The following is a 16,926-nucleotide window of genomic DNA, read 5'->3' as shown; positions in this document are numbered from 1 at the left end:
CTGTGCGTTGATATTGTCAAAATTATAAGTCTGTGCCAGATATAGTTTAAATAAAAGCGCAGAAAAATGGTAAAGTATAGTCATTGTCATTAATCTGTCATGTCTGTCACTTTCTGTCAGCTTTGCTTTTTACCTACGTTTATTTGTCTATTTGGTTGGATTTGATTGAATCATTTAACAATTTTGACGCCAGCTGGCTTCCTTCTCGATATTAAGTTTAGTAATAATAATTTTAATAAAACTGCGTTTGTGAAACAATAAAAATTTATGTGCTACAAAATCTGGTTCATTAGATCTTAATTATGTGGGTGATAATTTTCGTAGCAAAGTGATTGTGTTGCGACATGAAAGCGAAAATGAGTTTCTTTGCGGACACTACATTGTCGAGTCTCGCACTCGCTAACTCGTCTGTGGACGAGGGGTGCATGCTCTGGAATACTTCACAAAGTGTAATAATAACGCCAGTTTACAATGGAATACCTCAAACTTTGATACTCAATTTGATATCATGGGCTTTCTTGATACTCTTGTTTTGTGTTCTTCGACGGACGGCATGGAACTATGGGAGAATGGCCTTGGTACAACGATCGAAGAGCAGATGGACGAATTTGTTCTATCGTAGCGGAGATAACGAAGAACTCGTCAACGGGACGCGGAGCGCAGAAGAACCGCCCAACATCGACGAAGGATTTTTCACTTGGTTGCCTGCCGTATTCAGGCTTTCGCGGGAGCAGATTCTTGTTAAATGTGGCCCTGATGCAGTACACTACTTGTCTTTCCAAAGGCATGCTATTACCCTAATGTTTATCATCACTGTCATTTCCATTGGAGTAATCTTACCCATCAATTTTAGTGGGGATGTCTGGAGAGACGATAATACGACATTGGCAAGAACAACTTTATCTAACCTAAATGGCAGATCCTATTGGCTATGGGTTCATACCCTGATAAGTATCTCGTTCATACCTATATCTATTTTGATTATGAGGAGGTGCACTGGCCGCAAACCTGTGCCTACTTCCATCACGGGCACTATTATGATAACAAATATATCAAAAGCTGACAGGAATGAGTCTACAATAAGAGCTTACTTTGCCCATAATTTCCCTCACATACAAATTGTAGATTTACGGTTAGCCTTCAACATCAACAAGCTAAATGAAGTCCTTGAGAAAAAGGAGATGGTTAGTGAAGCTCTCGTGTACACTGATACATATTTCAGGAAGACTGGGAAGCGCATTATGGTACGGCCAAAATGGTGTGGGCCCGAAGTGGACGCCTTGGAATTTTACACCAACGAACAGAAGAGACTGAAGGATGAAGCTAAAAGAATACGGGCAATTGTACTCAACGATCCTCTAGGTATTGCTTTTTTAACTTTACCATCTTACCAACTCGCCGAACATGTCATTAATAACTTTAGTTTGCATCGTGGCTGGGTTCTGACCCACGCCACAAACCCCGCAGACATCATCTGGGAGAATCTTAACGTTCAGCCAGGTGTATGGTACATAAAGGCATTCTTTGTAAATTTCTTTCTGTTCATTGTCTTATTCTTCCTTACGACTCCAGCCATTGTTGTGAATCTCTTTAATACTTTGGTTGCGAAGCCTGAACATATGACTAAAGTGAGTACTGTCATATTTGATTTTCTTCCAACCTTGCTGCTGTGGACAATGGCAGCTGTGATGCCGGCCATCGTGGCTTTCTCTGACAAATTCCTTTCACATTGGACCAAGTCACATCAGAACTATTCAATCATGACAAAAACCGTTTCATTCCTACTGTTGATGACTCTGATTTTACCATCGCTAGGGCTAGCCAGTGCCGATTCATTCGTACGATGGACTTGGCATCACGAAAATGACACCATGCGTTGGGATTGCGTATTTCTGCCCGACAAAGGCGCATTCTTCGTCAATTACGTTATCACCTCCGCCTTTATTGGTACGTCTCTAGAATTGATTAGATTCCCCGAGTTGTTCCTCTATGTCTGGTATTTATTGCAGTCTAAATCGAAAGCGGAAAAGAGTTATGTAAAGAGAGCTATTCTTTACGAGTTTCCATTCGGAGTGCATTATGCATGGAGTATCGCTATTTTTTCCATTACAATGGTCTATAGCCTCGCGTGTCCGCTGATAGCTCCATTCGGATTGATCTACCTGCTTCTGAAGCACGTAGCTGACAAGCATAACCTTTATTTCGCTTACGGACCGTGTGATATGAGTGGCGTGGGCGGGGGAAGGATTCATGCGACCGCGGTGAGGCTGATCCGCCTTTCAGTGGTGCTTTTATTGATCAGTATGGCGGCGTGGGCCGGCTTGAGGTCAGGTTTCGAAGCTCGGACTATCATTTTGATAATGGCCTCTATAGTAGCGTTTGCAACGTTCTTGCTACTAAGTCCTTTCCCTAGTTGCACGCCGCCTGCCCCGCTACAGGAGGAACCCAGTATACAGTTCCCCGCGTACGTAGCCCCGGTTCTGAGCAAACCAATAGACTCGACCCCGAGCACGACTCCTACCACCCCCGATTACGGGGCCTCATCTCCTGTGATAACTCAGGCCTACAACCCAGAACCAATAAATATCTAAATGGTAGCAAATCAATTACATTGTGAATTCGCACCGCAATTGACCGGAGCCCTATCTCGAGATACCTACGCTTATCTAAAGCGTCATTGCCCCTATCGTTAAATCGATTAATGGGTTTTAAAAGTTTTGATAATGTAAATAAATAATGCAATATTCTTTTATAAATTAATTAATATATTTTACTTTACGTATTAAATATCGGTGATTGGAACTTTACGTCCGTGTTTCTCTAACACTAATTTTTAAACGCACTCGCACTTAGTGACTAAATTCACACGGTCACGTGGTTCACCCTAGTTGAAATGTACTCGCTTGTTAAAAACTATTAAGACCGCTTTGTGAATCAATATTCGTGCGTTTCTTACGGCAGAAATCTGTTTCAGCCCTCTCTGTTTATTGATACACATGACAGAGTGGCCGTGGTCGTCATGTAGTCGTGGAAGTGGAGCGGGCATGTGAAACATTCCGCATGATTCTTCGCCATTTTTTCTCTGCTTGAAGTCATCCTACTGCACTCGTTAATGGACTGGCCCATAATAGACTTATTTGGTCAGTCCAACGCGAATGTGACCTTCCACGCAGTCAAGTGCTTTAGGTCTCGGCGTACCTTGCGGTATATTCCGATTGCATCTTTCCTGAGGACGAGCTCTAAGAGTTTGCCTCTGACGAAGATCTAGGAGTGTGAAATACAAAGCCTTTTTGTCAACAGCGTACATACAATTACGTCTTTATCTCTAACGGGGTAGACAGACCAAGGATTCTCAAAAAGACAAACACAATTTGTTTTTGCCTCGCTACTAGACCAGGAAGATTCAGGATCTTAAATTAAATTTATTCTCATTAGACCATTTGTTCACCCGTTGCCTGAATGTGCAGTTTTCTCACCCTCACCGAAAGAAAATCAGTTAGCATTCAAACTAATGCACATACCTCAGAAAAAGAGTTATTGGTATATGTCCTAGGTGGGATTTGAACCTGCGCGTATCAAGAATTTCAAATCGGGCACCTTATCGATTCCACCACCGATGCTAGACAGCTAAGGTTGTAGAGTTGTATAAACTGTCGCATTCATTAGCTTCGACAAACTGTTTCACCAGTTTTCTGCTTTTTTATGAAGACTTAAACAAGCATTTTTACTTAAAATTGAAGGCGGCTTTATTTTACTGATGTGCACATAATTTTATTTTATATACATTGTTAAATCTGACTAGATACTATCTTAATTTATGTAAAAAGATGATAGGTGGAGTGAACGAGTTCTTAAGGAGATTCTTATTCTTATTTCGCAATTTTAAATAGGTATTTCCAAATTTAAGTTTCTTATAATTTAAAATATACCTATGTGTACCTAGATGATTTACACAAATTCTTGGTGGTTATTTTTGATCTATTGACAAAATGTAAATTATCATCTACATGTTTCAAATATTGAATTACCTAGTAGTTATCACCTCCACTTCGTAACCACATATGTAGACTTAGCTCAACAATCTTTTGTACGTATCTCATCTAAATTTAAACAAATTAAAAATAATATATAAATAATTATTCCTACATATAACTGTAATGAAAATTCTCGCTGGTGAAACCACGACCAAAAACAAGACATGAATTTGTTGAATCTTTTTATATTGTACAGTCTTTTGATGTGATAATGTTCCTGTTGTTTTTAAATTGGCTTTTACGCCGTGAAGTCATACAAATTACCCGTATCATGTAGCAATATATTCAATACTTAATAGCCATTCAGGGAAGTTTGGTTTAGTTTTGTGAAAAGTAAAGAAGAAACTCCGTTGGTATATATTTCCACTTATAAATAATACAGGTATTAACAATACGGATCATTGTAACATGATTCTAAAAGTCCGAGAAAAATAAAGGTACGTTACGTGCGCGTTTAATACCTGTATTATTTATAAATAGTACCTATAAAGCAACGCGAAAGTTTAAAATGAGTTAAAGATTCCCCTTTTTCTCTTATCTTTGTGTGTTCCCATTTCATCATTAAGCATCCTCCGACACTAAGCTTTGGGACTTGGGTTTGCTCAGCTATGTTTTCATGTTTATGGCTTAGGTAAAAACACGTTCGAATTGAGAAACTTCCTCCTTTATTAAAGTCGGTTAAAATATAATAGTTAACATGATGTTTTAAAAAAAACGATTCCCATGTGTACGAAGCTAATGTTTGTTATGAAATTAGCAATTTCGGCTTCATTGTTTATTTTTTTTAAATCGTTCACACTTTATATTGTTTTTCTCTTGCACTAAAAGTACGATTACATTTGGCTTTAGATAAAGGTTTCAATCTATGCCTGATAAGACTTTTCCATAAGAATAGATCGTCGACGTATAACAAAAAATACATCACCGAAATGTGATAATCTTTTAGGTACCATCTAAGGCCCGAGAGATGTGGAAATAACAAAATCAGATTGATTATTAAAAACACATATAATTTCTCTTCTCGCTTTGAAGGCAACCGTGCCTTAGATTCGCAATATTGTATTACTAGTTGTGCCCGCGACTTCGTCCGCGTCTATTCAACACAAAAAGAATTTTTCAATTCGAACCAGTAGTTCCTGAGATTAGCGCGTTAAAAACAAACTCTTCAGCTTTATAATATTAGTATAGATTGGCTTTTAATAACTCGTCTCCGATACATTATTGTGCCGACATCATTTTATTCTTATCACATTCTGTGCAGCTGTACAATTCCGTATTAGTCAACTACGTAAATGGATATGCAGAACATACATAATTAATTGGGCCTCGTTATGTACAGAAAGCTGTATATCATACTAGATATATTCGTAGCAATTTTGATTCTATTTCTGAGTCATAGAGGTCGATTTTAACTGTTGATGAACTTGTTTGTGGTTCACATAAAAGCTTTTAACCACCTCTTGGTCTAACGCTATCTACCTAATGCCAATAATTTCTAATGAATGTTATCAAATCTAAGTAGAATTTTTTTGCGCCGAAAAGTGTAGAAATGTGAGTTTCTACAAAAAAACCGTTCTCTTTACGTAACTCTTTGTTATTCAAGTACGAAATTAATTGAAGCAGTATCTCGAGGTCTCCAATTAGTTTACTTAGAACATCACAGAACGGAACTGGTACATTGCAAATTGCAATATTGTCCCGTGGTGGATTCTTCAAGGTCCACGATAGGACTTATCAAGGAATTTGTTTGGATCGAAGTTAAAAATTGCTAGTTTAACTGATGTATTAGCTACTTTCACAAGCATTCCGGAAGAAAGAATGACTATTACAGAAAATATTACCCAATCATAAGCGTTCAAGCGAGTGTTTGTTGCGTGGTCGACACCGTAGCGTATTGTTCTTTTTGGGTAAAATGATGATACGAGAAATCTTTGTTTGAATTTGGTAGTGACGTCACTGTTGAGTTGTGAATTGGATATTGTGTTCATTCATACAGTCAACGGCATATTAAGTAAGCCTGCATGGAACTCTATGTCGCGGTAATAGAGGCGGTTGCAGTGCATTTGTATTGATTGACTGTAAAACTCATTGCTTTTTTGTACCTTTTCCTAATTTTTTTTTTTACCTGGCTGAGCACTAATATTGTTTAACGATCCTTAGGTATTAAGATCTCCACAAAGATACTTACTCGGAACTCATTGACAAAACTTTTTACCTAAAATTAAATGGCAAAATGGGAAAACCAACTACGGAATTAACTAAGTGTCTAAGTCTAATATATTTGTACTTTGGTATTTAATTTACACTTTATAATAATTACTACTTTTAAAAATCTTGATTTTTCTTGTAAATGATGAATCGAAACATCGAATTAAATTTCCGTGTCAGGTGATTTCAATGTATCATGATCATGGTTTTTTTTATAACAATCTGGAGCTCACTTAACTCCCAGAAATCAATAAACATACATAAGCCTCCATAAGCGTTAGGAAATTTAATATCATGCGGTCATTTATGGTCATTTTATTACTCACACTGTGTAATTTGTGATGTAGCTGTATTTAGTATATCACTGATTATGTTTATCATATTTACGTGAAGATTATTAATTGTAATTTGCACTGTGATTCATCACAACATTTTTTTTGTATATAAAGCTTAATAATTGTAATTCTTAACCTAAGTATTGGTATTTTAATTACCTAAATTAGCAAAACGCGAATGTCAATGAATTAATTACAATATGACATATTATTCAAGAGAAGATGCCTACATATGCAACCAAAGTTTTCCAATCCCTGTTTTCATTGTGATAATATTAATATGAATTGTCAAGCAGGTTTATTTCGTTTATTAAAATTAAACTAACTATTTATAATAGGTAGTTTATAAATATTTCTGTTGCTATCAATATGTTTATTAACTTATTTTTATATTTTTTTTGCGATGATATCATTTGTAACTCACGGCCATTTTTGTTGCACTTTATACTTTGTGTATTAAATAGTATTTTATGTAAATAAGCTATTAAATATTTTATTAAATTGTTTTGTAAAAAAATGTGTTTTACTTATCATAGTTTTGGGAAACTGATGCACATGAGTACGAGAACTTCAGGAGATTAAATTCATCGGTGATATTAATAGGTCGCGGATTTGTTTGCTGTAAAGGTTCACTAAAAAGAGCTGACCTCCTGTTTGCTCCATAAAGGGAAGGGGAGAAAAATGTCTAATACAAGCTTTAAGTTTGATCAAGTCTAAAACATATGAGACAACCGCATTCAAATGGGAGCAATAGATTTCGCGTGACCGTATCACGTCGTAGGTACAAACGCACTTATAGAATTTATAAAAATCACATTTTTGGCTTCTGTTGGTCTTATATAGATACCCCTTATCGATGTCTTGCCAATATCTTTCAAGTACAGACATCAGTCAATTACTTTATTATATGTATAGAGTGTATGGGGTCATTTTGTTGGAGCGGAGTGATTCACTATTGCTAATGTAAAGCAGTAAGGAATTTCGCTTCTATGTCTGCTACCAACGATGTCCATATACCTACTATGTAGGAAATACCTAGATCAAGTATAAAAAAAAACTAGATACACAATCCACAACAGAAAAGTGACCTCACCAAATGACCGCCCACTTGACGTTTTGGGTTGCCTTTTCATTCTGTCGTTCGTCCATTCGTCCGTTCCTAATTGTAAAAATCACACGTCCAGAATGTTGGAGGAAGGAAGAAAGAATATGGAGTGTCATTTTTTTTGGCAAATATTTTTGTTATTTATACAATATTTGCATGAAATTCCATTATATTTTAGCCAAAAAACCTTTTGAAACATTATTTTACTTTAAATTTATCACATTCGGCAAGAGTATAACCCTTGAAATTTAATAGACACTACCCGAACCTTCAAATCGATATCATTGTTTTTCAGCATCATTTGTTTGGGTTATACGATGACTCTGCTAAAATAATAGAGATGCTGTTGATTTTTATTTTTTAACTGGCTTTCGCCCGCGACTCCGTCCGCGTGGATGGTTTATTTCTCCATTTTGATTGACTCTGACAATGACATCTTATAAATATTTATTGGACCCAAATACGGCTAGGCCTATAATAATTAAGGAGATCCCTCTATTGAGCTACTGCTGTTGAGCTCGCGTTCTGTAGTAGGTAAGTATTTTTTTCATAGTAATTAGTAGTGGGTAACGCAATATTAAAAGTGATATACCAATGGTTAAGTACATATTGCAGTTCGGACACTATTTTCTTTCATTTTGTATGCAACTGTTTATCAAGTTTTTTATACTTGATCGAAGAACAACACAGGCCTTTTACTTAGTAGGTATAGTCCGCTGGATCATGGCTCCAGTCCAAATGGGGTGCCCTTTGTATTACATAAAATGTTTACTTCTAATTTCACCTCCTTTTAAATCCAGAAAAATATCCTATACCTAAACTAATTAATATTTTCGCACATTAGTAGTTTGATTTATAAATGGCGAAGCCATGTCACGTCGATTGCCAAGCAGCTCTATAATTTCAGAATAATGGCAAACAAAAATATATTTCGGTTCTCGGTCAGGTCATCATGAAATAGAACTTATCTGATCGACTATAAATTTGTACCTTTTACCTGCGTGAATTTAGCGCCACCTACAAAAGAATTCAGCGTTTTGACAAATCTCACAGGAACTAGTTTTTCGCGGGATGAAATGAAAGGTACCCAATGTTTTTCCCCAGAATCTTAATAAAATATACGCTGAATTCCAAGATTGGGAATAAAAATAAAGGGCCTTAAAAGAAAACAATATAATCACGTCTATACTCCTTGCGGGGTAAACAGTAACAATAGTCTCGATAAGACTGAAAGGCCACGTTCAGCTGCATGGCTTCATGTTGGAATTGAGATTCAGTGATTTATAAGCCTATCTCTTAGTCGCCTTTTACCACATCCATGGGAAAGATATGGAGTGGTTCTATTCTTAAGTGCCGCAAACCACACGGCACGTGTAACTTAATCTCAATCAATTTCTGAGTAATTTTTAATCATTATTTATAATAGATGAATAAGACCAACTTTTATAGATAAATACCAAATGTGTCAGTATTTCAATGAAATTTAAAACAATCTCTTAAAAAAGCTTTTATTGTTCATATAAATTACTATTAACAAAACTGTATGAACAGATAACTTATGAGATAGATTTTATCATTGCTAATGCTCCATATTATAGTAGGTACTGCTAATAACATTTTTACACAACCTTCATATTTTCCTTAGGCATTCATCCAACAATTTATAACATTTGTTCAGAAAAATAGCTGAATCTCTTGATGATTTTTTAATATATTATATATTTTTGTCAAGTATTTAGTTATATAAGACTTATTTATTAAAAATGTTGTTGCACATTATCCTATAACAACACAACATTAGCAATGACCTATTTAAGTCTATTGGTTTAAGTACTTAAATAAAAGTAAACAATCATGATACATCTTATTGAAAAATAAAATTAATTTTCCTTTATAGGAAAAAGCAAAATGAAATAAAAAATAATGCATATAATGCATTACTTTTGCTATTCACTATAACTTATTTCTTAATAGTATTTTTTGAAAGTCATTGCAATATAATTTACTTTTATTCAAGTACCTAAATAAATGGACTAATACTAACTAATGATTCTTTTTGGGCTTAGAAAGCTTCTCATATTTGCTTTTTGAGGAGTACCACAGGAAGAACGGGATGGCTAGGGAGGGGAGGGTCATGACTGCGAATGCGGCCCAGTCCAGGAAGTGGGAGGAGAATTTGCGATCGTAGTCTTTGAACGCGACGATAGCGCCCTCTCCTGGCGCACTGCTGATTGAGTACATAACCTGGAAACAATAACAATGTTGCCATTAGTGTATTTAGTTTAAGATTTAAAAGAAAGGCCCAACCTTGGTTCTGAAATTGTATTTTTTTCAAGTCAATAAAGAATTAATTTATTATTTGTGTGTTTTGGGTCTTGGATGTTTGTCTTTACATATAAGTATTTAATATAAAATATAGTATTGTTGAGTTAGTGTCTCATAATATAACAGAACATTCAATCTTACTTCAAGGTTAACTCAATCTGTGTAATTTGTCCTGTATTAATTTATATATTTATTTTTATTATGATTATGGCAAATAGAGTGTTTTGTTTAACTGAGTTATCTCTATCCTCCATCACAATGTAATCTTGTTCAAATAGTATTGCACAAAATCTTCACTCCGCAATCCTATTGGTTAACATTTCCTCACCTAAGACAGGTATTTACCTAAATATTGAGGATTATATTTTTGAGGTATATGTATGGTATCCTCTTTATTGTGTTTAAATTTTTATGCAGAAATTTTTACCCTTTAAAAAACAATATGAAAAATAAAAAACCGGCCCTCATCAAACAACAATCTCTTTTGGGTAAAACACTAGTTAATGCTCTTAAATTTTAAAGATATGGAAAAGGTGGCTATTTTAAAAATATACTTAGATGAATGTCATTTGTGAATATAAAAAACAAAAATGATATATTTTATATACATACACATATGTATATATATATATATATATATAATCACGTCTATATCCCTTTCGAGGAAGACAGAGCCGACAGTCTAGAAACTGACAGGCCATGGTCAAGATATATTTTAGATTTTTAAAATGTCTTACCTCTGCAGCATCTTCACTTGCTTTGTATGTGATCTCGGCAGCTGTGAAGTTGAAATAGCCGTATCTGTTAGATCTCACAGTCACCACATGGGATACATTTGTTTGTGGTGGAATCCTGTCAATATGTGCCGTCAGTTGACCACCAACTACTGTGAATACTTCAGGGTGGAATCCATTGTCTACCAGCTTCACATCCACAGCGGGGGCTGTCCCAACGTTGTACAGAGTATATTTAACTAAAATATCCATATTCTCCACCAAGTATTTGTTTAGCACCTGCTTGGACACAAGTAGCCTCGCAATTGTTGGCTCCTCTTCAGCGATAACCGCCGCAGCGATGAACAAGACAAGCGAAAAGTATTTCGCAGCCATTCTGTCTGCAATATTTAATTTAGAATGAGAATTTGGCACAGTCTACTTTTTCTATTTGGGATGTCCGTTTTTAGTAGATATATGAATTAAATACACAATTATTTAACAAGAAAATGATTATGCTTATCAGTTCCTTATTAAATCAATCCAGTAAAAATATATTTACCTTTTAAATGTGAAGAAATAATAAAAAATTTGGAAATGTAATCGTAAACTCGTCGAGAAAGGCTACTTCACCGATGACAGATTTTGTACGTGGCTGACATTCTGTGACGTTTCACTCCACGCGTCCAAAATTGTTGCCAGTACATGTGTAAGGTTCACAACTTTTTTTTTAAGAGTTACTAACTAAATGCATACATACATACATACATATCTACATAAAATCACGCCTCTTTCCCGGAGGGGTAGGCAGAGACTACCTCTTTCCACTTGCCACGATCTCTGCATACTTCTTTCGCTTCGTCCACATTCATAACTCTCTTCATACAAGCTCGGCGGTTTCGGGTACTTTTGACCTGACCCTTTACCAGGACGTCCTTAATTTGATCAAGATACGTTCGTCTAGGTCTTCCCACTCCGACCTAAATGCATTTAAGTATTTTTTGCGTTATACGACATGTATAACGTTATACGAAATGTCTAAAATTATTTAAATTTATTAATAGATATATGTGGTTCCTAAATATTTTATTTATGTTTATTTAATAAATTACATAATTTATAAAGTTTGTAGATTAAAAAAACAAAAAAAAACTACACGTATTTTTTCAGAACAAAACGCACGCATGCGCACGGATTGTCAAAAATACGTGTTTGTTTTCGTGTTCGTGGATTGAAAATTGATGAAAAAATGATTTACTATTTGAATTCTTAAATAATTTTAAGAAAAATCTAGTTATTTATGTAGTGAAATACTATTAGTTATTGTAGAAATACATTAAACTATGACAGATAAAGAAGATGATACCAAAATTCCCGAAAAAGAACCACTAGACGATAAAGCTTTAGAAAAGTATGGTATTAGTAAGTCACGGTGAGTTATAAGAGTTGCTTAAATGATTTTACGATTTACCAATACGTGTTTTAGATTGGCGGTAGAGGAGCTGATGCGTGAAGCAGTGCAAGGCGCTGCTAGAGCCGAAATAGTGGGTCCCTCGGGTTGGGTCAAAGCGCCGCAACAGAAAACCAACAAACGTTTCCTTGTCAACACACTGCGGCATGCTGTGAGCTCTAACAAGTACCACAGCTCGCGATACAACCGCAAGCAGCCCTACACTCGTTCTCCTAAACACGATCGAAAACCAGAACCTTCTATCAAAAAAGACAAATTAAAAAAGTAAACACCAAAATGGCTGATTACAATGTAGAAGATGTGTTAAAAACTATCTTCAACAATTCAAGCACATGGAAACCCACAGATAAGATACCCCTAGTTATTAAGGAAATAGAACAATTGAAAGTTGATATGAAAGCCTATATAGGTAGCTGTGATTGGGACATTGAGTCAATAATAAATGAGGGTAAAGAATTGTGTATCGAAAGTAAGGCTTTGGTGGATGAAATGCAGCAATGCAAGCAGGAAATAGAACAGGAAACAATGGCTGAAATACTGAAATCTATAGAGAACCATGATCAATTGTCTAAGGAATTACAGCTTGTAAACTTTGCCATGAATATATTATATGATGTAGTGCAATGTGGGAGGTATGTTAAGGAATTTGATGAGGGACGGGAGGCTCAAAGCTATTCTCGTTCCATTGAGGCTGTGTATGATTTAGTGCAGCTTGTAGAGATGCCTGCGGAGGGCTTTAGGGAGCTAGACCTTTACGTAAACACTAAGACTACAGGACAATTAATATTAGACAACTTGCTCCATGAACTGTTTAATGAATGGACAGAACTGGTATACACAAATATCAATGCAAGTCCAAAGAAAACTGTTATCACATTCAAAATAAAACTAGATGAGTCTCAGATGTCTAGAGACATATTGAATGCTTTAGAAAGGTGCAAAAGACTGAGGGAAAAGGTTACAGAGTTGGGTCAGTTTCTTCTTAAAGAAGTTCTCATCCCTATTATTCATAATGATTGTACTGTATTTGCTGAAACTGATATCTTGATGACTATAACTATCAATCACAAGCCGAATTATAAACCCCCGTATGATCATGTGATAGCAAATTTGAGGTTACTGTTTCATTACCTTAGTAACAGGTTGAACATTGAATTTGACTGCGATCGCACAATTATAAGGAAGATTGGGTCTGAGATAGCTGTTGCATTTAGAGATATATTAGTTGAGGATTGTCTTATAGATACAATACCTAATAATATAAATGAGCTTCAAAGTTATGGTAAAATTACATCAGAAATAGAAGATTTCCAGCACTTTTTAACTGTAGTCAAATTCTTTCCTGAAGAAAATTTGTCTATACTAGATTATGTAAATAATATTGATGTAATTTTTTCTGAGAAGTCTAGCCAGTATTTTTTGGAGACTGCTCGGTCCATCATGCTCAAAGATTTGAGTGCAACTATGTCCATTGGTGTGGAAACCATTCCGGAGTCAAATGAAGTTGTTGGTTCACCTTTAGATGAGAATACCGAGGATGCTCTCAAGATCCTAGATGCTACTATACCAAAAAGTTTGTTTTATTTCCCGCGGTGCATGATATCCAAGACGGCACAAGAGTTGCTTGATTTAGTATATGTTATGATGGAACAAGCTGTGCAATGCTCCGATGTGGTGTGCAAGAAACTGTACCATACCACCCGCATAGTGTTTGAATTGTATGATGCAGTTGTACCATATTATCATGAGAACTATCTGCAAACCATACCACAATATGTTGGTAAGTGTCTTTTTTCCCGAGATATTTATAAATGTATTTTCTCACACAAGGCTGTCTACTGAGAGTATGACACTCACCTATAAAGCATCCATTGGCACTCTACATAATTCAGTAGGATTTGAACCTGTGCCCCCAAACGCCTTTCTTGTGATTTTTGCCTAGCATGTTTACCATTCAGCCATCAACAATCTAAAATTTCATTCATTGAATGTTCATGATAAGATTAGGAACCTCTGGTTTTGAATAAGCCCTGCATTTTTCAGCCCTGTTCCACAACAACTGCATGTACCTAGCGCACAACCTGCAAACCTTCGGAGACAAGTGGATGATCCTGATGGAAGGCCGGGAGCTGGACTACCCGATCAGTTTCGTCGACCTGGTGCAGAAGCTGCGAGACCTCGGCTACCACCATCTCACCGTGCACATGCAACAGCAGAGGAAGCAGATCTTGGATAATGTGCGTTCTTCAGGTGCGATTTTTTTTCTTCTTAGTCAGGGCCTTATTGCTGTGTATTGTGACTCCTGATTTTGTCTACCAACTGTTTCCATCGGTTGCGATCGGTCGCTTGGTGCAGCGCAGTGAGGTGTTTCCAACCCTCTTTTTTTAGTTATTTATTAAAAATACAAAAATAAAAATATTTTCTTATAGTGGAGTAGATATAACTTAAATTTAATTTATTGAATTGTAAAATGACGTCAAAGGGTGCCTGCGAAGGCTTATTTTTTTAATGACATATTGATATTAGTGATAATATGGATAATTTTTCACGTTTATCCTCAGTGGCGACAAAGCCAGTGACAATAAATGGGAATGGAAGTAAAAAAATGACGTTTAAAGTGGTTTAGATGACGCCTTTTATTGCTGCAGTTAGTTTAACTTTTATGACGAGAATAATCCTGACTTACCCAATCCAGGATCCATGGTCAAAGGCATACCCCGTGCTCCTCCCCAGGGATGCAACCGGGACTAAAGCCAGGAGGAAGGTAGACGAGAATGATAGGCAATTAAGACTGTGAGAAGCAATAACATATTCGCGCGGCTTAAAGCTAGTTAGTCACATAATTAAAAACATTTTGTTTGTAGATCTGAACAGCATCGTGGTGAAGGATCTCCTGAGCAACAACGCGGAGGCGGCCGTGAGGCAGTGTCTCCGGCAGCTGCACCTGCTCAAGAACGTATGGATCGGAGTGTTCCCGGCCAATGTGTTTGTCAGGTTTGTTATCTCCGTGACACATTTTTTTTTAAATTGTCTTCTCTTTTAGTCTTCTCGAGATTGTTGGCTCTGTGTAACCGGTGTATGGTTATTGTAAAAGGCGACTAAGGGATAGGCTTATAAACATGGGATTCTTCTTTTAGGCGATGGGCTTGCAACCTGACACTTTCCATCCAGGTAAACAGAACCAATAGTCTTAAAAAGAGAAGAATTGAATTCTACTATACAATTTTCTCTCTTACTTATTAACTTCATATACTATCTGTGTACATGCATTAGTGAATAAATACAATACATACGTCCATATAATCACGTCTATATCCCTCGCGGGGTAGACAGAGCCAACAGTCTTGAAAGGCCACTGTTGTTAAAATTGTTTAAAATAGCATAAAAAGGATTTAAAAAAATAATTGTAGACCTATTTTTGTTCCAGGCTGATGGGCACCCTAGTCAACATGTTCGTTCATGAATTGATCCACCGCGTGTGCACCGTGGAGGACATATCCATGGAGATGGCGGTGCAGCTCGGCGATATATACACGGTTGTCGTGCAAAAAGCACCGGGACTGTTCCAGGTAAAGTTTGGTGACATGGCAGACCTTTGCATGCGTGAGAGACGCTCATGCTGGTGCGGTTATGTCTTGAGGAAACTTGTAGATTGCTGTCTGGGGATCGATTGTCTGCTTACATACATTTTATATATATATAATCATGTCTATATCCCTTGCGGGGAAGACGGAGCCAGCAGTCTTGAAATGAATGAGAGGCCACGTTCAACTTTTTGGTTTAATGATAGTATTGAGATTCAAATAGAGACAGGTTTCTAGACCATCGCCTAAAAGAAGAGTCTCAAGTTTATAAATCTATCCCTTAGTCGCCTTTTACGACATCCATGACATAGTCTAGTATGCGTTTTTGATTTGATACTTTCACATTTATATTTTTAATTGGGATCTAACCATGACCTTGACTTGCAATTCGTGTAAATAAAGATACAACTCATACATATGCGTCACGTTTATATCCCCTGCGGGATATACAGAGCCACCATAGTGGGAAAGACTGAGAAAGGCCGCACTGTAAATAAATACAACACACATTATAAATAAATATTAAAAATAATTTGAAAGCACCTTCCACAGAACCAAGAAGATGTACATGCCCACGTCAAGTCATGGGCGAAGTTCCAGGAGCTGATATTCGTTCTCAGAGGGTCCCTCAAAGACATAGAGAAGCATTGGAACGACGGCGTCGGACCCCTCTCCGAACATTTCAAGACGGATGAATTGAGAACCTTGATCAAAGCACTCTTCCAAAACACGCAGTTTCGCGCCAATTTACTGTCTAAAATTAAATAAATTCGATGTTCGTTGTTCAAATTGTAATGTGTACGGACTGGTGGATGTTGATATGGAATGGAACGTTGTCAGTAATTTTTTTTAGTGCATTAGCTTTCACCAGTCTGTATGCCCCATTTCAGTCAGTATCCGTAATATAATATATGGTGTTCAATGGTATTGGTGTTTTATTACAAGCCCGCATATTACCACGTCTTTATTTCGAACGGGATAGACAGTGCCGTAATTTGCTTAAGTCAAACGCATAGAAACAGTCGAAAGTCATACTTGAGAGAGATGACGTTAGGTTGATGAGTGTTTATCGTGTTTGTAAATTCCTCTGGTTTGTTACGAAACTGCATCTAAGTTCTGCTCTTTATTATGTCAAAACTGAATTTATTCGT

At 36.5% G+C, this 16,926-nt stretch overlaps 4 protein-coding genes across 4 annotated transcripts; 3 read left to right on the top strand and 1 right to left on the bottom strand.

Moving 5' to 3' along the window:
- The first annotated feature begins 104 nt into the window (after nt 1-104).
- LOC106132217 (CSC1-like protein 1) lies at nt 105-5,196 on the top strand. Its single transcript, XM_060952663.1, has one exon. The coding sequence runs from the start codon at nt 345-347 to the stop codon at nt 2,589-2,591; it is 2,247 nt and encodes a 748-aa protein (XP_060808646.1). The 5' UTR covers nt 105-344; the 3' UTR covers nt 2,592-5,196.
- Nucleotides 5,197-9,174: 3,978 nt separating this feature from the next.
- Nucleotides 9,175-11,422, bottom strand: LOC106132212 (translocon-associated protein subunit beta). The gene is made up of 3 exons (XM_013331570.2): nt 11,283-11,422; nt 10,745-11,121; nt 9,175-9,926 (listed from the first exon to the last, which is right to left on the bottom strand). The coding sequence occupies exons 2-3, from the start codon at nt 11,114-11,116 to the stop codon at nt 9,726-9,728; spliced, it is 573 nt and encodes a 190-aa protein (XP_013187024.1). The 5' UTR covers nt 11,117-11,121; nt 11,283-11,422; the 3' UTR covers nt 9,175-9,725.
- Nucleotides 11,423-11,903: 481 nt separating this feature from the next.
- On the top strand, nt 11,904-12,459 carry LOC106132220 (protein POLR1D-like). Its single transcript, XM_013331579.2, has 2 exons — nt 11,904-12,131; nt 12,207-12,459. Exons 1-2 carry the CDS (start codon nt 12,064-12,066, stop codon nt 12,457-12,459), a joined length of 321 nt encoding a protein of 106 aa, XP_013187033.1. The 5' UTR covers nt 11,904-12,063.
- An 8-nt stretch (nt 12,460-12,467) lies between these two features.
- Nucleotides 12,468-16,700, top strand: LOC106132219 (centromere/kinetochore protein zw10 homolog). The gene is made up of 5 exons (XM_013331578.2): nt 12,468-13,971; nt 14,235-14,441; nt 15,056-15,185; nt 15,619-15,760; nt 16,328-16,700. Exons 1-5 carry the CDS (start codon nt 12,468-12,470, stop codon nt 16,541-16,543), a joined length of 2,199 nt encoding a protein of 732 aa, XP_013187032.1. The 3' UTR covers nt 16,544-16,700.
- The last annotated feature ends 226 nt before the right edge of the window (nt 16,701-16,926 follow it).

Source organism: Amyelois transitella, chromosome 3, assembly GCF_032362555.1.
Source record: "Amyelois transitella isolate CPQ chromosome 3, ilAmyTran1.1, whole genome shotgun sequence".
Classification (NCBI taxonomy): Eukaryota; Metazoa; Arthropoda; class Insecta; order Lepidoptera; family Pyralidae; genus Amyelois; species Amyelois transitella.
This window is presented reverse-complemented; position numbering and strand designations above follow the sequence as displayed.

What these genes read in the sequence shown, in the direction of transcription:
- LOC106132219 (XM_013331578.2), top strand. Translation starts at nt 12,468, where the DNA reads ATGGCTGATTACAATGTAGAAGATGTGTTAAAAACTATCTTCAACAAT. An exon ending in AACCATACCACAATATGTTG is followed by an intron (nt 13,972 to 14,234) that starts GTAAGTGTCTTT and finishes TGCATTTTTCAG; the next exon opens with CCCTGTTCCACAACAACTGC. An exon ending in CCGGCCAATGTGTTTGTCAG is followed by an intron (nt 15,186 to 15,618) that starts GTTTGTTATCTC and finishes TTTTTGTTCCAG; the next exon opens with GCTGATGGGCACCCTAGTCA.
- LOC106132217 (XM_060952663.1), top strand. Translation starts at nt 345, where the DNA reads ATGAAAGCGAAAATGAGTTTCTTTGCGGACACTACATTGTCGAGTCTC.
- LOC106132220 (XM_013331579.2), top strand. Translation starts at nt 12,064, where the DNA reads ATGACAGATAAAGAAGATGATACCAAAATTCCCGAAAAAGAACCACTA. An exon ending in GACGATAAAGCTTTAGAAAA is followed by an intron (nt 12,132 to 12,206) that starts GTATGGTATTAG and finishes TACGTGTTTTAG; the next exon opens with ATTGGCGGTAGAGGAGCTGA.
- LOC106132212 (XM_013331570.2), bottom strand. Translation starts at nt 11,116, where the DNA reads ATGGCTGCGAAATACTTTTCGCTTGTCTTGTTCATCGCTGCGGCGGTT. An exon ending in CAAGTGAAGATGCTGCAGAG is followed by an intron (nt 9,927 to 10,744) that starts GTAAGACATTTT and finishes TATTGTTTCCAG; the next exon opens with GTTATGTACTCAATCAGCAG.